This window comes from Narcine bancroftii, chromosome 1 (assembly GCF_036971445.1).
Source record: "Narcine bancroftii isolate sNarBan1 chromosome 1, sNarBan1.hap1, whole genome shotgun sequence".
NCBI lineage: Eukaryota > Metazoa > Chordata > Chondrichthyes > Torpediniformes > Narcinidae > Narcine > Narcine bancroftii.
The window spans coordinates 355,709,950-355,737,473 of record NC_091469.1 but is presented as its reverse complement, the minus strand read 5'-3'; the positions used below and the strand labels follow the sequence as shown (position 1 = coordinate 355,737,473).

The 27,524-nt window shown below is 43.6% G+C and overlaps 1 protein-coding gene across 5 annotated transcripts in view; it reads left to right on the top strand.

Annotated features, from left to right (window-relative positions):
• Nucleotides 1-27,139, top strand: part of mocos (molybdenum cofactor sulfurase) — a 156,390-nt gene extending 129,251 nt beyond the window's left edge. Inside the window, exons 12-15 of one of the 5 annotated variants that reach the window (XM_069911833.1) lie at nt 1,372-1,477; nt 15,039-15,192; nt 17,518-17,622; nt 25,450-27,139. In XM_069911833.1, coding sequence (XP_069767934.1) covers nt 1,372-1,477; nt 15,039-15,192; nt 17,518-17,622; nt 25,450-25,548 — 464 coding nt within the window. In that variant the 3' untranslated portion in view covers nt 25,549-27,139. Of the gene's footprint in view, nt 1-1,371; nt 1,478-10,397; nt 10,534-15,038; nt 15,193-17,517; nt 17,623-25,419 lie in introns of those variants that run through there. The other 4 variants (XM_069911826.1, XM_069911847.1, XM_069911838.1 and 1 more) reach the window with 4 other exon arrangements.
• The last annotated feature ends 385 nt before the right edge of the window (nt 27,140-27,524 follow it).

Here is a 27,524-nt window from a genome sequence, read left to right as displayed (position 1 = left end):
AGAGGGATACAGATCAAATACAAGCATATGGGACTACCCAAAATGCTGACTTGGTCAGCGTGGATGATTTTGGCCAAAGGGCCTATTCTGCGCTGTACAACTCTTTAACTCTATCCGTAGACTCTTGAGTCTCTTGCAATGATGTTTTTCATTCAGGATTTTTGACCTCCACCAAATGCACCTTCTCCCTTTGTGTGACATGCAACTTCAGCTGCTGGAGTGTTTTCTCCTTGAGGTCCATTCACTTAGTTTTACCAGAGCTCCACAATGACAGTCAAATATTGCCTTGATATTATAAAGCAGGAATTTACTTCTAGAATTCATTTCATTTATGGAATTCAACTCTTTGCATATTTATGGACAAAAATCTATATAATCCAGAACAGAGTGCTCCTGGGAAAAGTAAATTATTTAAAGGTGATGCAGAGCCTACAGATCAAGGAAATTTACCCTTTAAAAATTGACAAAATGTCCAAATTTTGTCAAAATATGAATCAGCAGTTCAGATGATAATTGTAGTATAAAAACAAAATGCTACAAGTTACCCTGTAGCAAGTTTTCTGAAGAGTTCACATTCCAGAACATTAAAGCTGAACATTAGATGCCAATGACTACATTCAAAGGATAAGGATCTTCTCAAGATTCTACCCTCAATCTCCATCATGAATGAGCCAAGCTACTCAGTTTATGTTGTCAGGATGTTACTGGCTTATGAAGGGAGCTACATTTCAAAAAGCTCTGACTTAACTTTGATGTATTAGAATGATATATAATTTTGCAACAGTGACTACATTTCACACATACCTCTGACTGTAAATTGATTTGGAACGTGAAGAGTATGGAAGTGTAACTTTTTTTTTCCTTTCTGTCGTAAGTTTGCTTTTTCATGTGACAATGTATGAAAAACATCCCTCCAAAGAAAAATAGTAATGCCCTGATTCATTTTCTTTCCAATGGAGGGAATTCATTAAAAAGGAATCAAATGCCACAGGGACATCAACTTGGCACATCTTAAAATATTTGTTCTTGATGTGTTTGCTAGCCAGATGTGAGATAGTAGGTTAAAATGTAAGTTTTGATCTAAAGAAATTAAACTGGAAGTTGGAAACTACAATTTAGCTATGTAAACACTGAGGATGATTGAAATTACCTGACTATTGGTGTATGCATTTATTACAGCACAGAAATGAAAGAAAAGTTCTAGTTCAAGGTTTCAAATTGTAAAGTGGACAAGAACAAATATATTTTGTAAAACTGTTGTTGTTCTGTTTTTTTTTAAAAATGAGTAAAAATAATTAACTTGTTCTAAGATAACTGTGAAAATATAGTGCTTTCGTGTGTAGAATTATATCTTTAAATGTTTTATTCAAGGCCAATCTTTGACCCAGGCACCTTCCCTCTCTTTGGTGAATGAAGCACAATACCTTCTCATCAATAAGGCAAGCATTCTGCACCTGAAGGAGCAAATATTACAAAGGTAGGATCTGTTCACTATCTTTGAAAAACAAAATCAAAATGAAAGCTCACTGATCTTCATGAAAATGAAAAAGCAAGAGTAGCTGCTGGAAATCTGTAACAGAATGAGGTGCAAGAGGAGTTAGTAAAGGCAGGTACAACTGCAGCTTTTAAGAGACTTAGACAGCCACACAGAAAGGAAAGATTTAGTGATTTGGGCCAAATGCAAGCAAATAGGAACAGCTGAGGTAGCAACTTGGTTGGCATGGACAAGATAGGCCGAAGAGACTGTAAAACACTCAAGATTCCAATTTATTTTATTTTATTCAGCATTAGTTTTTCCTGTAACTATATTGCTAAAAAATTAAAAGGCAACAATTTGGATTATTTTTATGGGAAAAAAAACTTCCTACTTTTCACTCACAGGTACAGTACAACATCGATCGTCTGAAAATGGATTCTCTGAAATCCTCAATTATCTAAATTTTAAAAAAATTTTTGGATAAATGAGGATATTCGAAACAAATCAGAAATGCTCATTTATCCAAAATTTGTTCGGAGCCGAACTGACCGGGGACGTCAGGCTCCTGGCAGCAAGAGCGGGGACATCGGGCTCCTGGCAGCAGGAGTGGGGACCTTGGGCTCCTGGGGCCGGCCTGCATTTTTTTTTTGGTGAGAATTAAGTATTATTTTAATGCTTAAAAAGCCTTCCCTTGTTGTTGTTGTTGTTTAAACATTGTTACAAGTGATTTGCTGTTGCTGCTAGCCTGTTTTAAAAAAAATTACCACCTCTCCAGAAAAAAACATTTATCCAAAATGGGTCGGTCCCGACCATTTTGGATAATCGGAGTTGTACTGTAAAATAATTTATTTTCTGTTATTTCAGTCTGCAATCCAATTGTAATTTTCCAGGGACATCTGGAGGTACCCTCTGGAAGCAAGTTTGAATTTTCAACAGGTCCATCTCCTAAAATACTAAGAGAAATAATGGAATTCTCAAGGCAAAGCCCTTTGAAACTCAAAATTGAATGAATCAGTGAACAGATCAAAATCAAGCTGACTCAAAAACAAATAGCAACGCTGCCAGAGCTGTTGTAATGGCAGCGTGGTGTGTTCCCAGAAGAGCAGAGAGTGGAGACGCAGTGCTGCTCTGAAGCATTAAACCGCCCAGTCCAAATGCTAGTGGCTCCATATGGGCGTTAAAATGCTTGTTAGAGGGGCCTATAGTGTTTTTAAGCTAAAATCCTGCAACCACAGGTCTGTGCCCAAGATGGTGGCGCCTATTCTCAGCAGCCACAAGGGACTGCAGACTCGGGGGGGGGGGGGGAATGGGTTGGTGCAGGGTACCAGAAACAGGGAGAATATCTCCCATAGAGAAGGGGAACAGTGGAGATGACTCTATAGGACAATGACCACGGCAGCAGACTAGCAAGGGGCTCAGAGGCTGAAGGACTGCCAACTGCTGGAGACTGGCTCATGGGAACCAGGTATCAGCGCCAGACCCTAAGGGTCAGAAAGGCTCCTGAAGGGCCTCAGGCGTTGAAGGCTTCTGATCCTGGCAGAGGTTTGGATGTGGAGCTCAGGTGACCAATGGATAAAACATAAGCGCTGAAGGTGAATCCATGGACAGTTAGTGTCTCTGAAGTACTCTCTTTTGCATCTCTTTTTCTCATTCTGTAAGGGTCAACATTAATGCTGATTATTTACATGAGGCAGAAAATGATTTTGTGTAAGATTACATGTTCTGTACGATTACACGACAATAAAGAATCATGAATCTTTTAAGTTCTGAAGAAAATTATTGTTCAATAATTCCTTCTTAAAAGTTAATGTCGTGATAATACGATGCTATTACAGCACCCATGATCCTGGTTCGAATCTGAAGCTGTCTGTAAGGAGTTTGTATATTCTCCTGTAGTCTGTGTGAGTTTTCACCAGGTGTTCTGATTTCCTTGTATATTCCAAAGACAGACAGGGTTGGTTGGTTAATTGGGTGAATTTGGGTTGCGCAGGCTTGTGGGATGGAAGGGCCTGTTACCGTGCTGTATGAATAAAATAAAGTGAAGAGAAATCAGATGACATATTCTGGGCACAACATTAGAATAGTATTAAAACTTTTGAGCAAGTCCAGATGCAGATAAACCTGAAGGAACTTAAAAAAATGTTTTTTTTTCCCCCCTCAGTTGAACCTTTGGGAGTGACTGATGGATTGCAACTTTCTCCCTCCTCTCCCACACCACAGTGAATTTCCAAAGACAAAGAGTCAGAGTGTACTTGAAATTATTTCAACAATTTTTCATAAAAGTACTTGGATATGAGCTTCCCAAATATGGCATTTAGTCTAATTACCCAAAATGTTGATCAAAGCTCCTTTCCCTGCAGTATACCACTTGTCACAGGTTGGAAAAGATCCATTTGTTTTCAGTTTATCTGACTACATATACAATCTGACGAAACAGTATTTCTACAGCCCACAGTGCACATACATAAACACACAATACACAGCACATAATAATTACAGATATACATAAAGGTATAAATTAAAATAAATATGTATATATGTTTTGGAATGATTTACATGATATTGTTCATCAGTCTCACAGCTTGTGGGAAGAAGCTATTTCCCAGCCTGGCAGTCCTGATTCTGATGCTCCTGTACCTCCTCCTTGATGGTAGTGGGTCAAAGGTACTATGTGTTGGATGAAAAGGGTCTTTTATAATTCTTTGAGACCTTTTTAAGCAATGCAACTGATCAATGTCATCAATGAGAGAAAGGAATATTCCCAGTGATATTCTCGGCTGTTCTGATGATCCTCTGCATTGACTTCTGGTCTGATTCTTTGCAGCTACTATATCACACAGAGATATAGCCAAACAGATACTCTCAAGTGTGAGATGTTATCAAAATGGGGCCGGTAGCCTTGCCCTCCTCAACCTACTTAGGAAATATAGGCCTCTCTGCAACAGAACCATTGATGTGCAATGGAGAGTGGTCAACCTTCGTCCTCCTGAAGTCCACAATCATCTCCTTGGTCTTGTTCACATTGAGACTAGGGTTGTTGTTGTTGCGATATTTTACTAGCACCTCCCCCCCACAACCACCTCTCTTTAAACTGATTTGTCATTTTTACCAAACAAAAAACAACTACCATTGTATCATCCACAAACTTGACGATTCTGTTTGAACTGAATCTAGCAGTGCAGTTGCGGGTGTTCTGTCTCTCAGAAAGCCCTTGACTCCAGGCATTCCAATGTTGTTGACTGAATTCCTTTGTGGGACCTTATTAAGTAGCAGATGAAAATCATGTTTCAAGAAATCTTCGGTGAGAGCCTGAAATAAAAGGCTTCCGCAATTTGCAAAGATAGAACTGTAAATGGTCTGAAGCAAAGTGGCAAAGATTTTATTGATCAGGGTAAATGAGTGTCAGCTCTTTGAATTGATAGAACAGAAAATTTGGGGCAGGCTGCCGTGAGTTTCTGAATTGCTGAGTTCCTGATTGGCCTGATTCTTTTGAGGCCCTGTTGCAATCGAGTTTGTTGCCAGATTGGCAGTAAGAGCATTGGGCTTCATTTCTTCATCTGCTGCTGAATCTTTTTAGGATACACCATTTTCAATTCATTGTATGCAAGACATTAAGCAATTCAGTTGCATTTAATCCATTTATGAAGTGGACCATGTCAGCATATCCATAATAGGCTCACCCACTTTGGCATGTGAAAACTATCAGATCCACAATGGAAAGAAGACTCCTGGTCTATAGAGCAACATTCAAAACCAAAGAAGGAATGAAGAGATGCATTAGACTGACATTTATTTTAAGATCAATGCATATCGGGATCAAGGAATCAGGAAGTGCCTGAAAATCTAAAAGGCATTGCAATTCCACTTTTCTTTTTTTTTGAAATTTATTTATAGTATCTCCATACATTCATTTCAAATTGACTTAGTATAATATTACATAATAGATACTAAATAATTTTCAAATTTTCACCCCCCCCCCCACCTCCCCTAACCCCTTAGGAAACCACCTTGTGGTGGTTAATTCCCAAAAACCCAAATGGGTGTGGTATAAACCACAAGTGGCATATGACTTTCGGGAGCAGAAGTACCACTCCCTCCCCCCCCCCCCAAGCAGACAAAATACACGTATAAACCGAAAAATCATCATTTCTTATATCCATAAAACCCCGGTCCATCAATTTAACCAATCTTATTCATAAACTCTTTTTTTTGAAAATCCAAACTTAATATTAAATTTTGCACCCTTTCCACCCTCCCAACACTGAGTTAAACATTGTTTACAATCAATAAAAGCTTTTTTTTTAATTTTTTTTTCAAGTCTTCCTGAATTTCATCCACTGAATTAAAACACCTCTGAACATCCCAGTTCAACATCCCAGTTCCATTCTTCTCAGTCTCAAGTTGAATTTGTAGCTTACTTTCAAAAAAAGTTTTTTCAAATCTTTTAATTTTCTTGAACATAATTCCTTCGGTCTTGATCTTCTAAAGCATCAATGTTAATCATAAGTTCTTTCTTCTATGTTTCCCAATTTAATATCAAATTTTCCACTTTGTCAATCTTCTCAATGTTAAGTTGAAATTATTGTTTATTTTCAAGAAAAACTTATTCAAAATTTTTAACTCTTCTTGGACATTGCTCCTTCAACTTTAATTTTATAAATCATCAATCTTGTTCATAGTTTCTTTCTACTGAGTTTCCAAATTTAATAAAGTTTCCGTTTTTTCCAACTTTTTCAATATTAAACTGATCTTGTTGTTTAGTTTAAAAAAAAACCTTTTCAAAACTATTAAAATCTGTTTGCAATGTATGCATACTCACAGATAATAAATTCACTCTTCCAATATTCCATCCAAAAAAATCACTGATAAATCTTATTGCAGGTCAAGGAGTTCCATATATATGTTTATCTTCAGAAAATATTTCAAATATTTCAAATCAACATTCGTCGCCATCTTTCAAAAAGGAGTCCGAAATCAACTTTAATAAGTTCTGTTCTTGAGAAAATTCCAGCACCAACTCCGGCTCTGTCTGGGCAAATAGGTCAAATTTCTTCCAAAGTCAAAGAATGTAATTTTGTTCTGTATTTATAGATAATAAGTTCATCCTTCCGATATTCCATCCAAAAAAAATCACCAATAAACTTTAATGTTATCTGGATTTTTAAAACTCACGGGCAACCAATGCCAATTAGTGCAATTTATCTCCATAAAACATTTCAAATCAATATTCATCACCATCTTTCAGAGGGGTGTCCAAGGCCAGCTTATCCGACAGTCCAATTAATGAGCTAAGTTCTTAAGAAAATTCCATCCTTGACTCCGTGGTTCTGTCTGGGCAAGTAGGCCGAGTTTCTTCCAAAGTCGGAAAGTGTAGTTTTGTTCTGTATTTGAACTCTATTTTCCTTAATCTTTGTTGCCATTTTAAACATCTTTCAGAGGGGTGTCCAAGGCCAGCTTATCCGACAGTCCAATTAATGAGCTCCGTTCTTAAGAAAATTCCAGCCTTGACTCTGTGGTTCTGTCTGGGCAAGTAGGCCGAGTTTCTTCCAGAGTCGGAGAGTGTAGTTTTGTTCTGTATTTGAACTCTATTTTCCTTAATCTTTGTTGCCATTTTAAACTAAAAACAATTGATAAACAAAACAAAGACTTTTAACAGAAAAGAAATATTCTTAAAACGGGTATTTATATAACTGCCTGGGGGAGACTGGGAAGGCACGTCCGCTCCCTACGCCATCTTGCCACGCCCCCCGCAATTCCACTTTTCAATGACATTTTGACCTATCCACTTGATGAGTGTATCATTTCTGGGTTTCCAAACAAATTAAAATTATTGAACAATATGACGAGGCATGAACCATAACTTTTAAGAGTTTGGAACTATAAGCCATGACAAGGGGATAGGCGAACGTAATTCAGAAGCTTGTACCTGTGCTCTGTGATTTCTTGGATGAGCTGTTCAGATTATTGGAAATGCCAGTGGAAATTGTTTGGACTGTGGTTCTGCACTGCTGATCACACTGTGGGCAACATGTTAAGTGTCTTTAGTAAAACAAAAATAGAGAAGAAAATGTATACCCGTATCATTAAAATTGCAGATGTTGGAAATCGGAACTAAAACCAAAAAGTGCTGAAAACACTCAGCAGGTCAGGCAGTATTTTCAGTGTTTGCATTTATATCACATGGTTGTTTTGTGGATTATATAACCAAACACCTCACTCTACCTGTCACATTTGTGGCCCGAAATGTGAAGTTAATAGCACTAATAACGCAGGTTTTACCAGTTAAACATCTCCGTGTCTTTATTCTCCAGCTTTCATTGTTCCTCCATTTCGCGCTCTTCCCTCTCTCTCCTACCATGTGACTTCCGGTCAGGTGAATACATCTCATGCATATTCATTATCATGACATCCCTCCTTTTACCAGAAATAAACTTTACACCTTAATGTTGAAATGTAAACACCGTCACCTTATCAATATCCCTCGGAACCAACAAACAATGTCTAACAAACAAACAAACAAGTTCAAACTCCTTCTACACACAATGTAACATGAACATGTCGTAACTAACTGTAATACAATAACTCAACTAAATAAAATGTACTTCATACAGCACTCATACACGCACTTTATGATATATGATCAAATCACAGTCCAATGTTCTTTTATCATTCCAACCGATAATGCGGGCACAATTAGAAATACGGCACAAAGTCTTCGTATCGTTTAGGTGCTTTCCTGTCTCGTTTTGGCCTTCCTGCGATACTATCGTCGCTACTCGGTTGTTCACTCTCAGCGTCGGAAACACTGCTCGCCACGGCCTCGGGTGCATCTGGCACTCTAGTCACTTCATCAGGAATGTTGGTAACCGCCTCGGGAACATCATCTGGTCTCTCAGGTTGAGCATCTCGTATTGGACTTTAAACCACCTCGCTCGATGTCTCTCTGGACTGGTACCTTTTTACACCTGACACATTTCTTTTGTACAGGACTCCAGCCGGAGACTTGACTGTTACCACTTCTGGATACGACAGTGTAGGGTTGATGGTAATAAGGTGTGTCTAGCTTACCACCATTATCATGCCTCACCAGAACATCATCTACAGGCATGATGTCTGAGTACCTGGCTCCATGTCTCGAATCTTTGTACAGCTTTGCTGCTCCTTTCTTTTCAGCATCGTGGTCCCTCATCTCCTGGTCGTCCCAGATTTCCTTTATTTCGGGCATTTTTGTGCGGATTTTTCTCCCAAAAAATGCTTCTGCAGGACTTTTTCCTGTGGTTGCAAGAGGCGTTGCCTGATAGACAGCCACATAAGATAGCAATGCTTCTCACAAATTTTGTCCTTCTGCGTGAGCAATCCGTAATCGTTTTTAAATGGACTAATTTTGTCTCTCTACTTCCCTGTTGGCTTGCGGCCATTTCGGAGTTACTTTATGATGGTGGATACCTGTGGTCCTCATGTATTCAGCAAATGTCTCTGAAATGAATTGTGGACCATTGTCAGAGTATAGCGTAACAGGCAATCCATATCTTGCAAGATCTCTGCTAATGCTTGTATTGTTTTTTCAGTGGTCGTGGACCTCATCACAGCGTACTCATAGTACCTGCTGTAGTAATCTATCACTACCATGATTGATTCACCAGTCAGTAAAGATCCAAGAAAATCACCGGCTACGTCGATCCACGGTCCTGTCGGGAGTTGCGTAGTCCGGATCGGCTCTGGAGGATTACTCCTACTTGTGATTTGACATCCATGGCAAGTTTTGTCGAATTTCTCTGTGTCTTTATCACAACCTGGCCACCATACTTTACTCCTGAGGTTTTGCTTGGTACCAACAATACCTAGGTGTCCTTCATGAGCTAAGGATACGATCTTCGGTCTCAACCTCTGTGGTATCACCAATCTACAACCTCTCAATATACACTGTCCGATGCAACAAAGTTCGTCTCTAATGGGAATATAAGCCTTGTGAGTACACTTGTCCCATTGTCCACTCTGGATACATTCTCTCACTTCCATGAGTTCTGGGTCATGTTCGGACTCTCTCTCGACTTCCTTCATGGTCACAGCTTTCGGTGTCGACTGAATAGCTACGAAGCATACAAAGCTCTCTGCTTCTGTCCCCAATTCTGACTTGGATTGTGGGCATCCATCCTTCACCAATCTGGACAGCGGATCAGCAATGTTTGCTTGCCCGGCAATGTGAACTACTTTATATTTGTAGGGTTGGAGTCGAAGTACCCATCGCTCTATTCTGGCACACGGTTTGGATCTAGCGGCATAGATCACCTCTAATGGCTTATGATCTGTAATGAGTTCAAATTCAATGCCATACAAATATGCATGGAACCTCTCACAGGCCCATACAAGTCCGAGTGCTTCTTTGTCTGAAAATATCTTCTTTCCACATCTAACAACGATCTGCTGGCGTAGGCAATGATTCTTGGTCCTACGTCATGCATCTGGACCAACACGGCTCCTAAACCAACGGGACTAGCATCCGCTATGACTTTGGTTGGTGCAGCCGGATCATAATATCCAAGAGTATCAGCATCTGTCAGACTTTGCTTCAGCGTTGTGAACGCTTTCTTCTGCTCAGATCCAAAATGAAATGGTACACCTTTCCTGGTTAGTTTCCTTAGTGGTTCCGCCACTGTAGCAAAGTTAGGGATGAACTTTGCGCAATAATTGACCAATCGCAGGAAACTCCTCACCTCCGTTGCGTTCTGGGGTGCACGTGCATCTGCAATAGCCTTCACCTTGGCCTCTGCTGGGTTTAGTCCTTCCCGTGTAAGTCTGTGTCCCATGAAGTCCATTTCTGACACACCGAACTGGCACTTGTTTCCATTCACGGTAAGGCCTGCCTCCTGTAGTCTAGATAGTACACGCCTCAACTGTATGTCATGCTCTTCCTTTGTAGGTGCATGGACTATGATGTCATCAGAAATGTTGGCAACTCCAGGAATGCCTTGAATCACTCGATGGATTTCATACTGGTAGATCTCAGAAGCTGCATTAATGCCGAACGATAGTCTCTTGTATCGGTACAATCCACAGTGAGTCACAAATGTTGTTACGTCTCGGGATTCTGGGTCCAGCTCTAATTGATGATAGCCCCATTTCAAATCAATTTTTGAGAATATCTTACTGGTAATTAACTCTTGAAGTATTTCCTCCACTGTTGGTATAGGGTGTCGTTCTCGAATTATAGCTTCATTGGCCATCCTCATATCAACACACAGTCTTATGTCACCATTTGGTTTGGGGACAATCACTACTGGGCTGACCCATTGTGTCGAATGTTCCACAGGTTCAATAACGTCTTGCTCGATTAACTCTTTAATTTTGGCTTCGACCTTCCCACGAAGTCCAAACGGAGTTCTGCGCACCAGTTGCGCCTTGGGTTTGACCGTTTTGTCCACCGCTAGCTTTAGTTGTCGACCTTTCAGCTTTCCTACTCCTTGGAAGACTGCGGGGAATTCTTGCTTCATATCCTCGTATGACTGAACTGAATTGACACGAGCTCCAATATAAAGTATTGCCAGGTCTTGCGCTGTGCGTCTACTCAGCAATGGTTCTCCCCTCTCGTCTATGACAACATACTCTGCTTCGGTGTACTTATCACCAGCTTCAACAGTTGCAGTAAAACATCCAATGGTCTGCAATGGCTTGGTTGCTGTGTATGGATACAGTTTCTTGGAACACTTCTTTGAGGTACAGATGATCTTTTTCCTTTTCAATTTCTCCCATAAATGTCGATCAATTACATTACTGTCAGTGCCTGAGTCTACAATGACCTGAACTGTCACACCACCAATGATCACTGGGACCTTCTCATGATGTACATCATTCAATGTAAATTGATAATATCTCTGTCCATCCTGGTTATCATCATCATCGTCACTTTCTGGGTCACCGTCTATATGGCGAATAGTGTCTTTCTTTCCAGGATACTTTCCTTTCCCCCAAGCTTTGCCTTTGGAAGCTGTGCTCTTCCCCTTCTGGTCTGCATTGGACTTGCTTTTGCACTTCTTTGCAAAGTGGTCCTTACCTCCGCACTTTCTGCAAACTTTGCCTTTTGCTGGGCAGCATGGGTCTTTTCCAAAATGACCTCTGTTTCCACATCGATAACACTCCACGTCATGTGTCGACGTATATCTTGGCTGGTTATGGCGATCCAAGAGCCTCTTAGCTTGCTGGCTTGAGTTGTACTTTAGGGTCATGGTATGAAATTGCCCCTCAACAGCCTCTAATGCAGCAGCAATAGCTAAAGCATCGGTGAGCTTCAACTCACTCCCTTTTTCCAGCAGACGTCTCCTGAGCTTGTCTGATCTGCAGTGCTGCACGACTTGATCCAATAATTGGTTGTCCAAATCAGCTGCCATGTAATTGCATCCAACAGCCAGCTGGCGCAATCTCGTCTCGTACTGAGCAATTGTTTGTCCATCTTCTTGTTTCGTTCTCCGAAACAAATGGCGTTGAAATGTAGCATTCGGTGTCACTACATAGTGTGCATTCAATGCATCGACCGCTTTCTGGTATTCATCCTTCCTTCCTGTATTCAAAAGTGTCTTAAAAGTTTCCCGAACTGCGGGTCCTGCGGTGAAAAGAAGTAACGCCCTCCTCTGCGCTTTTTGTTCCACTGTACCGCTATCAAGAAATAGGCCACGACTGTCGGCGTAGGCTTCAAATTCTTCCAGCCATGCCTTCCACTTCACACTTACAGTGCTTGCATCAGCCGTTGGGTCAAAATGAGGAACATCTCGAAGTGTTAGAAAGTCAGCTTCTGCGCCTGCCATGAGGAAACTTTTTTCAGCCCAAAGCCACCGAATCAAAGATCAAAATTCTTATCACATTGACGTTCCAAAATGTTGTTGTTTTAATCCTCGTCGCCAATGTCACATTTGTGGCCCGAAATGTGAAGTTAATAACACTAATAACGCAGGTTTTACCAGTTAAACATCTCCGTGTCTTTATTCTCCAGCTTTCATTGTTCCTCCATTTCGCGCTCTTCCCTCTCTCTCCTACCATGTGACTTCCGGTCAGGTGAATACATCTCATGCATATTCATTATCATGACACTACCCACTTCAGCAAGCTTAGTCACTCCTGGCTTTTAGACCCCGTCCTCCATCCACATGATCTAACGCAATCTGACACCACTACCGTTGCTGACCAGATAACTGGAAATTATGAATCAGAATGCAGGATGATAATGAGAATCTGGTTGAGTGGTGCCAGATATTTGCTCTCAACGTCACCAAAACCAATTGTTGATTTTAGGAAGGGGAGGGCAAGGGACCACATACTTTCCACATTGAAGGGATAGAGATGGAGAGGATTTGTACCTTCAATTTCCTGGGTGTCCATATTTCAGAAGACATCTCCTGGAGCCAGCTCATCAAGGCAACCTGGAAGAAGCACATCAACTCCTATACTTTCAAAGAGGTCTGAGGAAATTTGGCATGTCGTTGAATGTGCTTTCAAACAGGGAAAGCTCAGGACAGCTAGGTCAGGACAGTGATAAGGTGGTCACAGGAGGTTGAAGAACGGGTGAAAATGAAACTAATGATGGCTATCCAACAGCTATGGAAGAGCCTAAATGACATAACCTGCTACAAAACCAAATCCAGTGCAGTAAGAGATGGCAAATTTTTACTCCCAGGTGAACTCGATACTTTCTATGCCCAATTCAACCAGAAGAACAAGGAAGAGCCACCACTGTTCACCCCCATGTCCCCTGATGATCCTCTTCTGTCTGTATCTGTCGGTGATGTGTAGGCTGCCTTCAGGAGAGTGAACCTGAGGAAAGAATCCAGTGTGGCCAGAATACCTAGGTGACCAACTTGTCAATGTATTCACAAATATCTTCAACATCTCACTCCGGCAGGATATGGTACCTACCTGTTCAAACAGGCCTCAATTGTATTGATGACCAAGAAGATTGTTGTAACCTGCCTAAATGACTACCAACCAGTGGCACTCACATCAACGGTGATGAAGTGTTTTGAGAGGCTGGTGTTGAAGCATATGAGCTCCTGTCTGAGTGGCCACGTGAATCCATTCCAATTTGCCTATCATAGAAACTGGAGTACGGCGGATGCCATCTAACTGGCTGTACACAAAGCCCTTGAAACACCTGGACAGTAAAGATGCAAACATCAGGATGTTCTTTATCAACTGCATCTCAGCATTTATCACCATCATCCTCTCAAAACTCCAAGACCTTGGTCTCAACACCCCATTGTGTAATTGGATCCTGGAATTCCTCACCTCCAAACCACAATCTGTGAGGGATCAGTAAGAACATCTGCTCCACAGTTGTCATCAGTACCAGAGCACCACAGGCCTGCATTCTTAGCCCCCGCTCCAATCTCTATGCACTAATGTCTGTGTGATTCAGTACAACAACGGCATCTACAAATTCATTGATGATACAATGGTATTGGGTTATATAAAAAGGAGTGATGAGTCAGCATACAGAGGAAGAATGAAAATCTGGCTGAATGGTGCACCAACAACAACCTCGTACTTAGTATCACCAAAATCAGGTTGCTGAATGCTGACTTCAGGAAGGGAAAACCAGAGGTGTACAATCTACTGATTATTGGGGGATGAGGAGAGGGTGAGCAAATTTAACTTCTTGGGAGTCATTATGTCAGTGGATCTTTCTTGGATCCAACTCACTAATGTCATCATAAAGAAATCACAACAGTGCCTCAATTTCCTCAGGAGTTTGTAGAGGTTTAGTACATTTCTACAAATGTGTGGTGGATACCTGCAGGCTGTATCATGGTCTGGTATGAGGACACCAATATTCCCAAGGGTAAAACCCAGGGCATCACAGGCAAAGCCCTCCCCACCATCAAAAACATCTATAGGGAACACTGCCATCAGAGAGCAACAGGAATCGTCAAGGATCCACATCACCCAGCAAACACTCTGTTCTCGCTGCTACCATCAGGAAAGAGGCATAGGTGCCACAAGACTCGCACCACTGGGTTCAGGAACAGCTGTTAGCCTTGCACCATCAGACTTCTCAACAACAAACTCAATCAGGGACTCATTGAAGGATTCATACTTTTGCACTTTATTGATTTCTTTTTCATCTCTGTATTGCACAGTCATTTTGTTTTCATTTCTTTATTTGTTACATGTGTAAGTTGAGTACTTCAGTTTTTTTGCACTAATAAGAAATTGTAATTCTGCCTTGCCCTCAGGAAAAAGGATCTCAGGGTTGTCTATGATGTTGTGTATGTACCCTGACAAAAAAATCTGAAATCTTTATGCACATAACTGAACTCCCAAGATATCACAAAATCTGTCAAAATAGTGAAATCTTCTGAGTGAAGAAGAGACATTATGTAATTTTAGCAAATTTTACCAAATTTATTATGACCATTTATGTGATGGTTGTTTTCTGTGATACTCTGGGCAAATTTTGCCTTTTCTTTTTCAATATTCATATTTGTAGAAGCTGCTATTTACATTATTTCTCCAGATGATTACTTGTAATTTCAGGATATTGTTAATTATAATTGTCCTTCTGCAATTGTGACAGAGGTGGAACATGTGATTCTAATTCTGCTGCAGCGCTAACAACTGAGGAACTCATTCATTGTTTCCGAGCCAACCTAGTGATAAGTACAATGAGACCATATGAGGAAGATGAATGGACTGAGATCATTATAGATGGTGTTTCTTCTCCTTTTCAGGTAAAGCAACATTTTTATCTGGATGGTTATATTCACCTAAACGTTTAGGGCGTGCCTTTCATAAACTCTTGAACTAAACAAGTTCCATTCAGAACTTTACAAGCTCTAAAGCACTTACTTAAATTATACACACACACACAATTTTTGAGCACGATCTGTCAAAAGGATTGACCTAACAGTTAAAGGTTTCACAAAGTTTAGATTGAAACACAAAAGTCTGCAGATGTTGGGATTGCAGTAAAACTACTAAAGTGCTGGAGCAACTCAGCAGGCCCCACAGCGACCACAGGAGGGCCTGAGCCCTTTATCAACATTTGAGCTCCTTTCCCAGCTCTTTCTTCCTTCTTCCACCCATCTTTTTATTCAGTTATCTGCCTGCCTTTTGTTCATACCTTGATGAAAGAGATCAGTCCTGAAGGACCTGCTGAGTTCTTCTAGCTCTTGTGTGTTTTTACAGAGTTTGGATGGTGGTTCCAATCTGCACAGGACTCAAAAACCATCTTTTACATTCTGATTGATTATTTTATGTGAGGATCACATTAATCTGTTTCCATTTGCCTATTCCTCCCCGTTGTCCAGTGACACTCCTTGTAATTAAAAGCTTCTCCTTAACTCCTTGAAATAAATCTGTACTCTTGAATTTCTGCATTTGTACTAGAATACTGCGTATTCCGAGATAGTTCTGGTTTAAAAAATGGAAAAACTATGTATGAACTTCGAAACTACTCTGATATCATTTGAACTTACAAACCTGAGGTGTATGAAAAGTGGATAAATTCTTGTACTTTCTTTGCAATTACCTGCTTCACAAAGGAGATAGCAGGAATTATGAAAATTATGTGATTGCACCAAAAGTCCCAGTCCTTTCATTTCTCTACCCAATTTGCACTTTCAGCAATCTTTCGAACAGATCACTACAATCCTCACAGCTATTAAGAGATTAAAAAGTGTTTTTCCCTCAGCTTGTGAATTATTAATTGAATTATAAATGATAAAATGATGAGTCTATTGTCATTTACAATGTACATGTGCACTGAAATTCATACTTGCTCCAGAAAACAGGTATTTGTAAAAAAAATGTCATAGTAAACTTAATTGAATTAAAGTTTTGCAACAGCTGTACAGGGTACTGTTGAGATGACATCTAGAGTACTGCATGCAGGTCTGGTCTCCTTACTTAACAAAGGATGCACTGGGTTTGGAGGTGGTGCAGAGGAGGTTCACCAGCTTGATTTCAGAGATGAGGGGGTTAATCTATGAGGAGAAATGGAGTCATGTGGGACTGTACTCACTGGAATTTAGATAAGAGGGGATGTATAAAATTATGAAAGGTATAGAGAAGATAGAGGGAGGCAAGTTGTTTCCATTGGTGGGGTCGACTAGAATGAGGGGACATCGCCTCAAGATTCAGGGAAATAGATTTCATATTCAGATTTTTTATTGTCAGAGTACATACACGACATCACATACAACCCAGAGAATTTTTTTATATCCTCTTGGCGCGGCAGAATTACCACTAATTGATAGTGAAAAAAATAAACTATACACAGGGAAAACAAAGAGTAACTGTAAACAGTTAACAGATGTAAACAAACTGGTTCAATACAGAGAAAACAAAAGAAAATCAATAAAGTGCACAAGTAAGAGTCCTTAAATGAGTCTCTGATTGAGTTTGTCATTGAGGAGTCTGGTGATGGAGGGGTAGCATCTGTTCCTGATCCTGGTGGTGCGAGTTGTGTGGCACCTATACCTCTTTCCTGATGGCACCAGCAAGACCAGTGTGTGCTGGGTGGTGTGTGTCTTTGATGAATGCTGTTGCTCTTTGATGGCTGTACTCACTTTAGATGTACTCAATAGTGGGGAGGGTTTTGCTTGTGATGTCCTGGGCTGTTTCCACTACCTTTTGGAGGGCTTTACATTCTGGGGTATTGGTATTCCCATACCTGACTGATGCAGAGGTCAGCACACTTTCCACCACACCTCTGCAGAAATTTGCCAGGGTTTCCGATGACATACCAAACCTCCACAAACTCCTGAGGAAGTAGAGGGGGCTGACATGCTTTCTTCACAGTGTCATTGACTTGTTGGGTCCAGGAAAGATCGTTCGAGACAGTTATACCCAATAACTTAAATCTGCTCACTCTCTCCATCTCTGATCCCCCAATAATCACTGGATTGTCAGGCTGGATTGTCTATTCCTGCTCTGATTTATTATGTTCTTGTGTTCTAAGAAGATAATAAATACATAAGATAGATAATAAATAATTAAATAAGATGATAAAGGGTATGGCACCACGTATTGTTACTAATACATATATGTTACAGATTGTAGGACTGTGCAGCAGGTGTCAAATGATTTGTATTAACCAAGAAAATGGAAAAAGAAGCAAAGAACCTCTACAGACACTGTCGTCATGCAGGGATAGAAAGGTAAATGTTGCTTCTTTTATCAAAAAACACATTTTTAAAACATTAAATTTTCAGTGATTAATTGTATTAATGAGCAAAGTATTTTGCAATGTTCAGAACTGTTCCTATAAAAATGTCTTAACTGCACTGTTTCTATCAGCTCCCATTCAGCTGCTGAGCTGCATCATGTAACAACTATCAATGGCATGATGAAAATGAGGATCTGATTTGCTTTTCTTCTAACTTCTTTCTACCTTTTATGTTCCATATGGGACACGCCCCCCCCCCCCCCCCCACTGCTCTTCATTTATTTCTTTCTTCTTTGGCTTGGCTTCGTGGACGAAGATTTATGAAGGGGGCAAATGTCCACGTCAGCTGCAGGCTTGTTTGTGGCTGACAAGTCCGATGCGGGACAGGCAGACACGGTTGCAGCAGTTGCAAGGGAAAATTGTTGGTTGGGGTTGGCTGTTGGGTTTTTCCTCCTTTGCCTTTTGTCAGTGAGGTGGGCTCTGCGGTCTTCTTCTAAGGAGGTTGCTGCCCGCCGAACTGAGGCGCCAAGATGCACGGTTTGAGGCGATATCAGCCCACTGGCGGTGGTCAATGTGGCAGGCACCAAGAGATTTCTTTAGGCAGTCCTTGTACCTCTTCTTTGGTGCACCGCTGTCACGGTGGCCAGTGGAGAGCTCGCCATATAACACGATCTTGGGAAGGCGATGGTCCTCCATTCTGGAGACGTGACCCACCCAGCGCAGCTGGATCTTCAGCAGCGTGGACTCGATGCTGTCGGCCTCTGCCATCTCGAGTACTTAGATGTTAGGGATGAAGTCACTCCAATGAATGTTGAGGATGGAGCGGAGACAACGCTGGTGGAAGCGTTCTAGGAGCCGTAGGTGATGCCGGTAGAGGACCCATGATTCGGAGCCGAACAGGAGTGTGGGTATGACAACGGCTTTGTATACGCTTATCTTTGTGAGGTTTTTCAGTTGGTTGTTTTTCCAGACTCTTTTGTGTAGTCTTCCAAAGGCGCTATTTGCCTTGGCGAGTCTGTTGTCTATCTCGTTGTCGATCCTTGCATCTGATGAAATGGTGCAGCCGAGATAGGTAAACTGGTTGACTGTTTTGAGTTTTGTGTGCCCGATGGAGATGTGGGGGGGCTGGTAGTCATGGTGGGGAGCTGGCTGATGGAGGACCTCAGTTTTCTTCAGGCTGACTTCCAGGCCAAACATTTTGGCAGTTTCTGCAAAACAGGACATCAAGCGCTGAAGAGCTGGCTCTGAATGGGCAACTAAAGCGGCATCGTCTGCAAAGAGTAGTTCACGGACAAGTTTCTCTTGTGTCTTGGTGTGAGCTTGCAGGCGCCTTAGATTGAAGAGACTGCCATCCGTGTGGTACCGGATGTAAACAGCGTCTTCATTGTTGAGGTCTTTCATGGCTTGGTTCAGCATCATGCTGAAGAAGATTGAAAAGAGGGTTGGTGCGAGAACGCAGCCTTGCTTCACGCCATTGTGAATGGTGAAGGGTTCAGAGAGCTCATTGCTGTATCTGACCCGACCTTGTTGGTTTTCGTGCAGTTGGATAACCATGTTGAGGAACTTTGGGGGGCATCCAATGCGCTCTAGTATTTGCCAAAGCCCTTTCCTGCTCACGGTATCGAAGGTTTTGGTGAGGTCAACAAAGGTGATGTAGAGTCCTTTGTTTTGTTCTCTGCACTTTTCTTGGAGCTGTCTGAGGGCAAAGACCATGTCAGTAGTTCCATCGTTTGCGTGAAAGCCGCACTGTGATTCTGGGAGAACATTCTCGGCGACACTAGGTATTATTCTATTTAGGTGAATCCTAGCGAAGATTTTGCCTGCAATGGAGAGCAGCGTGATTCCCCTGTAGTTTGAGCAGTCTGATTTATCGCCTTTGTTTTTGTACAGGGTGATGATGATGGCATCACGAAGGCCCTGAGACAATTTTCCTTGGTCCCCACAAAGCTTGAAAAACTCATGCAGTTTGATATGCAGAGTTTTGCCGCCAGCCTTCCAGACCTCTGGGGGGATTCCATCCATACCTGCTGCTTTGCCACTTTTCAGTTGTTCAATTGCCTTATATATCTCATCCCGAGTGAGGACCTCATCCAGCTCTAGCCTTACGGGCTGTTGAGGGAGCTGGAGCAGGGCGGAATCTTGGACTGAGCAGTTGGCACTGAAAAGAGATTGGAAGTGTTCTGACCATCGGTTGAGGATGGAGATCTTGTCGCTGAGGAGGACTTTGCCGTCTGAGCTGCGCAGCGGGCTTTGGACTTGTGGTGAGGGGCCGTACACAGCCTTTAGAGCCTCGTAAAAACCCCTGAAGTCGCCAATGTCCGTGCTGAGCTGGGTTCGCTTGGCGAGGCTAGTCCACCACTCATTTTGGATCTCCCGGAGTTTGCGCTGAAGATGGCTGCATGCGCGACGGAAGGCTTGTTTCTTCTCTGGACAGGACGGCTTTGTAAGGTGAGCTTGGTGGGCAGCTCGCTTCTTTGCCAGCAGCTCCTGGATTTCCTGGCTGTTATCGTCAACCAGTCCTTGTTTTTCCTGGAGGAGAAGCCCAGTACCTCTTCAATGGATTGCAGTATGGTAGTCTTCAGCTGATCCCAGAGGGTTTCAGGGGACGAGACCGTGAGGCGGATTGCATCTTCGAGCTTTGCTTTGAGGTTTGCCTGGAAGTTTCCTCTCACTTCGTCTGACTGCAGGTTTCCAACATTGAACCTCTTTCTGGGGGCTTTACTGTTCCTGGGCTTTGGCTTGAAGTGAAGGTTGAGCTGTAGCGAACCAGCTGGTGGTCAGTGTGGCATTTCGCGCTGGGCATGACCCTGGTGTGGAGCACATCTCGTTTGTCTCTTTCTCGCACCAGGACGTAGTCCAGGAGGTGCCAGTGTTTGGATCGGGGATGCATCCAGGTGGTCTTAAGGCTGTCCCTCTGCTGAAAAAGGGTGTTTGTAATGACAAGCCGCTGTTCTGCGCAGAGCTCCAACAGAAGGCGCCCATTGTCGTTGCACTTGCCGACACCATGCTTGCCCAGGATTCCTGGCCAGGTTTCTGAGTCATTACCGACGCGAGCGTTGAAGTCGCCAAGGATGACAACCTTGTCGGCTGTAGGGGTGCGTTGAATGAGGTTGCGCAGGTCAGTGTAGAAATTTTCCTTTTCTGCTGGTTCCGCCTGGAGGGTTGGAGCATAGACACTGATGAGAGTGATGCAACGCTTGTTTTGAAGGGGGAGTCGCATGGACATGATCCGGTCCGAGTGGCCTGTCGGGAGGTTTTCGAGTTTGGAAGCAATGGAGTTCTTGACCATGAAGCCTACACCAGATCGGCGTCATTCATCCAAAGGCTTGCCAGACCAGTAGAGTGCGTTCTTGGAGGCTGCCTACATCTGCCAGGCGGACTTCACTGAGAGCGGCTATGTCGATGTCAAGTCTGAGGAGTTCGTGTGCAATGAGGGCAGACCGACGTTCAGGTCGGTGGCTGTCAACCTTGTCTAGCATGGTTCTGATGTTCCAGCATGCTAGCTTGAGTTTGTGAGCATCTTTTGAGGGGGAGGACGTGGAGGGGGAGGACGTGGAGGGGGAGGACGTGGAGGGGGAGGACGTGGAGGGGGAGGACGTGGAGGGGGAGGACATGGACCTGTCCTTGGGCCTGCGCAAAGGAGCTTTTAGGTGGAGTGCAGTGCGCGCAGTACTGGCCCCACCCTTTACACCCATGGTTCGTGTGCCATGGCCAAGCAAGCTGGGACATGGCAGCGAGGTCCTTGGGTCGTAGGTTTTATATCGGAGTGGCCTTCTCCTATGCAGGTTTCTTACCCGGGCTGGAGGAGTCCATAGGTCGGTCCATACTGCCCGGACCGGGGCCGAGGCCGCTGCTGCTTTCCCTGTGCCCGGACTGGGGCCACTGCCTCCAACTTTCTGCCCAGACCGGGGCCTCCGCCTGCCTCACTCGACCGAGGCCGGGGCCGCCACCTCCCCTTTGCTCTTGCCCGGATCGGGGCCGCCACCGCCTACCCTCTGCCCGGACCGGGGCCGAGGCCACCGCTGCTTCCCCTGTGCCCAGACTGGGGCCGCCGCCTCCAACTTTCTGCCCGGACCGGGGCCTCCACCTGCCTCACTCAACCAAGGCCAAGGCCGCCGCCTCCCCTTTGCTCTTGCCCGGATCGGGGCCGCTGCCGCCTACCCTCTGCCCGGACCGGGGCCGGGGCCGCTGCTGCTTTCCCTGTGCCTGGACCGGGGCCGTCGCCACCAACTTTCTGCCTGGACTGGGGCTTCCGCCTGCCTCACTCGACCGAGGCCGGGGCCGCCGCCTCCCCTTTGCTTTTGCTCGGATCGGGACTGCCGCCGCCTACCCTCTGCCGGGGCCGGGGCCGCCGCCTCCAACTTTCTGCCCGGACCGGGGCCTCCGCCTGCCTCACTCGACCGAGGCCGGGGCCGCCACCTCCCCTTTGCTCTTGCCCGGATCGGGGCCGCCACCGCCTACCCTCTGCCCGGACCGGTGCCGAGGCCACCGCTGCTTTCCCTGTGCCCAGACTGGGGCCGCCGCCTCCAACTTTCTGCCCGGACCAGGGCCTCCGCCTGCCTCACTCAACCGAGGCCAGGGCCACCGCCTCCCCTTTGCTCTTGCCCGGATCAGGGCCGCCGCCGCCTACCCTCTGCCCGGACCGGGGCCGGGGCCGCCGCTGCTTTCACTGTGCCCGGACCGGGGCCGTCGCCACCAACTTTCTGCCTGGACTGGGGCCTCCGCCTGCCTCACTCGACCGAGGCCGGGGCCGCCGCCTCCCCTTTGCTTTTGCCAGGATCGGGACTGCCGCGCCTACCCTCTGCCCGGACCGGGGCCGGGGCCGCCGCCTCCAACTTTCTGCCCGGACCGGGGCCTCCACCTGCCTCACTTGACCGAGGCCGGGGCCGCCGCCTCCCCTTTGCTCTTGCCCGGATCGGGGCTGCCGCCGCCTACCCTCTGCCCAGACCGGGGCCAGGTCCGCCGCTGCTTTCCCTGTGCCTGGACTGGGGCCGCCACCTCCAACTTTCTGCCCGGACTGGGGCCTCCACCTGCCTCACTCGACCGAGGCCGGGGCTGCCGCTTCCCCTTTTCTCTTGCCCGGATCGGGGCCGCCGCCGCCTACCCTCTGCCCGGACCGGGGCCAGGGCCGCCGCTGCTTTCCCTGTGCCCAGACCGGGGCCGCCGCCTCCAACTTTCTGCCCGGACCAGGGCCTCCGCCTGCCTCACTCGACCGAGGCCGGGGCCGCCGCCTCCCTTTTTCTCTTGCCCGGATCGGGGCCGCAGCCGCCTACCCTCTGCCCGGTCCCTCTATCCTTTATTAGATGTACTTTTTTTGAATATTTTATGTTTGATTTTGCAGATTCATGCATTTCAAACAACACAGGTGAACATTCGTCCCCTTTTACAGAATATAATATACTGAGTCTTCCCCCCCCACTCCCCTGCCCTTCGCCCATCACCCCCTCCCACCCAAAATGATAAATCAATGAACAAATAGAAAAGAGAATAAAAAACATCAAAATATCAATGGTTGCAAACGGGGCATAGAAATAATCCAATGGCAACATAACCCAAGAATATACCTGAGCAACCTAAAGTGCACTGAAAAAAATAAAACAGAAAGAAACAATACCAGGCCTCAGAGTCCTGACATTTCAGGACTTGCATGAATTTACCATCCACCAATCCTTTTATTTAAAAAAGGGAAGGGGGGGGTGGGGGGGAGAGTTTATAATCATATCTGCTTTCCAATGTACTACAAGTACAATTGCCACACTTCAACAAATGTGCCATACCTCCCCCTCAGATTGTAGATGATTTTCTCCAGGGGAACACAGCTCTGTATCTCCATGCTCCAACGTGTGGTGCTCAGTTGGGAGTCAGACTTCCAGGTAACTGCTATACATTTCCTGCCCGCAGCCAAGGTGACCTTTACAAATTGAATTTGATATTTGGACAATCTCAAACTTGTGTCCATGATATTCCCTAGCAGGAACAGCTCTAGGTCCTGTAGCAAGTCCACCGCTGTGATTTATTTTTCCCAAAATCTACACAAAATTGTCTCATAGTGGTCCATAGCCAGGATGAATGTACAAAGGTTCCTATCTCTACGCCGCCTCTAAAACACAATACTGAGATTTCTAATTTTACCTTGTTTAATTGTTGCGGTGTAAGATATAGCTGCTGTAGGAAATTGTACTACACCAGCCTATATCTGGCATTAATGACTGCTATCATACTATCACGACACAAGTCGGACCAGCACCGCTCATGAATTGTTGTTCCAAAGTCTGACTCCCATCTTTGCCCAGTTTCAGGCCCTCATTTTGGAACAGGAGATACATAGCAGAAGTGAATTTGCATGTGATCCCCTTTCGAATTAGAGCCTCCATATCATTACACACCAGCAGGTCCATAGTGAGGCCTAAATTATCCCTCAAAAAAGATCTTAATTGAAGATAGCAGAAGATCTTACTTGATAAATCAAATTTGCTTTTTATTGTTCGAATAACATGAGCTGCCCCTCGTATACACCTGATCCCTTTCTGGCACCAGGTGTCCAGGATCTTGTTACACATAGTCATAGGAAATCATTTATTCTGGGTAGGGGCATTTTACAGGACAACACCACTTTTAGCCCAATGATCTGGTTTATCTTTTGACATATTTGAATTATGTGTTTTAGTATAGGATTGTCTGATTTCCCTGATACCAATTTTCTGTCCCACTTATATATAGACTCTCCTGCCATCTTCTTTCCTACCATGTTAAGATCAATTTGTGCCCAGGCGAGCATACCATCTCCCTCAAAGAGCAAAGCAATAAAACTCAACTGGGCTGCTTAATAGTATTTTTTTAAGTCTGGGAGCCTCATTTCCCCCCCCCGCCCCCCACAGACGATAGTCCCAAATTAATTTCTCCATCGAAACTCCAGCCATTTTTCCTCTCCAAAGAAATTGCCTAACACATTCGTTGAGTGTTTAAAAAAAAAACTCTGGGGCAATGGCATGAGTAAAGATTGAAAGAGGTATTGCAGGCTTGACATCACATTCATTTTTATACAGTTAACCCTACCCATCAACGTTATGGGCAGGTTCATCTGCCTGCACAAGTCCCCCTCAATATTTTATCAGATGTACTAGTCTGGTTTCCTTTCACTACTCCTTTTCATAAGCCCCTTGGGATCAGATCGTTAGAATATTAGGAATTAGGTCTTGGCAGTTGAGGGATCAGTAGTTGGAAGTGAGGCATAAGATCATGGCTGGGTGGACAATATGTAAGAAATTAGAGATTTCTGCACATCTGTTAGGGAGCAATATCTAGGGATGACATGGTATAAATGTAATGTGAGAGGAACATCTCAAACTATTATTAATTTTTCCTGATGCATTGTTGTGATGAGAAGACTTGATTGTCCTGAAATGATGATCATTCCCAGAACAACCTAGTCCGAGTTCAGCTGCAGTTCAGCTCGAAAAGATATCATGTCATTTGTAGCTTGTTGGGGATATCAAATCAAGAGCATTCCCGTGACTCATGCCCAGAAATAACTAGTCAAACTGAAATGATATAAAGTGCTTCACTCTGGGAGAAAATTCAATTTTCAATGCTTTAATACTGAAAGAAATGAAAGATCAAATGATCAGAAGGGGGAAAAAAATGAGTTTTTCCCTTGTTTGAAGCAATAATTTTGGGCTCAAAAGAATGGAATTGCTATTGCACCAATAACAAAGAGGTGTTGTGCTTCATGTAATGAGAGAACAACAAAATAAAAGTGACATTTTCACTGAAGTGATATTCTTTCCAGATGACCTTTGGGATATATCTGTTTCATCAGCTACCAGCAACCTCCGGACTTTCTGCATTTCTGACTGTAGGATCCCGGATCTTTGTGAAAACCAAAGAGGAATACACTGTTACATCTGCTGGACAATGACATTCACTGCAGCTGTTGTAGGAGTGAACATGAGTATAACTTTACAATGAAATAATGGATTAATCTATTCTTTTTAGGACAAATAATGAAGTTGAGGTGAATTGAAATTTGCAGACTATTGAACTATTTTCTGATCTTAAAAAAGAAAATTCCTGTGGTCAATAAGTTCCCCCCGGATATAAATTTCTGAATTGTATCGCATTTCTCATTTATTTAATTTTCTCCATGTTCGTGACGGTTGTGTCATTGTCGAGTTTTGGAGAATTAGAGCTGCTAGATATACCGAGCCAATGTAGCATTTGCACACCCTGCCCCCAACCCATCCCTTGGGGAGCTGCTAACCTGTTGCCCTCCCCAAGCCCCTCGCTTACCAGACAGTGCCTTGATCACGCTGATCGCCACATGTTGGTCAGGGCATTCCACTTGAGCTAATCTTCTCCGACAGTTCGGCGAAAGTAAAAAGTGACAATGTTGGAAATCATTCCAAGTTTTCAAACCAGTGTGCTCGAAAGCCTGCCATGAAGGAATTCAGACCCAAAACAACTGCCTGGGCTCAGGACCGGAGCACACATGCATCCCAATCTGAGAGGCAATTTCAAACTAGAGCCTGGCAGTGAAACTGTAACTAGGGTATAGAGCAGTGGTTCTCAAACTTTTTCTTTCCACTCACATACCATTTTAAGTATTCCCTATGCCATAGGTGCTCTATGACTAGTAAGGGATTGCTTAAGATAGTATGTGGGTGGAAAGAAAAAGTTTTAAAACCACTGTTTTAATCATATCTAATTGACTTGATATGTGCATGGTTTCATAACTCCAAAGGAAATGGGCCAATGACAATTTTTCTCAAGCAAAATAATTAAGCAACAATTGGGTCTAGAGCAGTGATTCTCATCTTTCCCTTTCCACTCACTTGCCACCTTAAATAATCCCTTACTAATCCCAGAACATCGGTGGCATAGGGATTACTTTAAGTGGGATGTGAGTGGAAAGAAAAAGGTTGAGAACCACTTGTATAGGGCATGGAGAGGGAGGGAATCGCCTGGCCCCAACAACACTGAACTTCTACACTTATACCCAATGAAGAAACATAGGAACTCCAGGATGCCTCAAAGTCAAAAGCCAGACTGTCAGGTCTAAAACCAGACATCACACCACTCTGAGGTCTGCACCCTAGGCGATTCCCTAGTTTGCCTAATGCCCTGTGTATCCATCTCATTTAACGAATGATACTGTCATTCATCATGATGGAGGATATCCTTTGTGTGAATAGGAAATTTCAAGCAATTGAGTTTCTTCCTGCACTTCATTCGCTTTTTAAAATGATGCTGATAATTTTATTTGTCAACAATGTAAAAATAAAACACAATAATATTGGAAATTATCATAAATTAAATTTAAATGTTTGCACAATTTGTCATTGTCTGATTGTTGCTATTGTAGGTACACTTAAAGAATTTGGTTTGAATTAGTTCAGGAGCATGAGTCTTCATTACCATAGCCAGCCTGTTGCAGGGTTCATAGACCCAGCTTTTGGAGTGCACCCACCAATTATTTTTTTTAAATATTTCATTTTTGATGTTTTTCAAAAAATATGCATAATAAAATGTTCAATATCACAATTTATTAAGCTTTTTCTTTCAAACAACAACAAACAAAAACAAAACAGTCCGTCCCTCCCTCCCCACTTCCATACATACGAATCCACAAACCATCAGAGCTTGTATATCTTTTAAATATATAGAATACCACTGGGGAAACCATGTTTAAATATATATAATAGTTGCATTTATAGTCCTTTTTCTTTTTATTAGTGTATTTGGGCCCCTATGTGGTCCAGGTATGGCTGCCAGATCTTTACAAAAATGTCATATTTATTCTTTCAATTTTATGTGATTTTTTTTCACCTTTGGTATTCAGCTGTTCGTTTCTGCAGTCCATTGTGCTACAAGTAGAGGGGAGTCAGACTTCCAAGT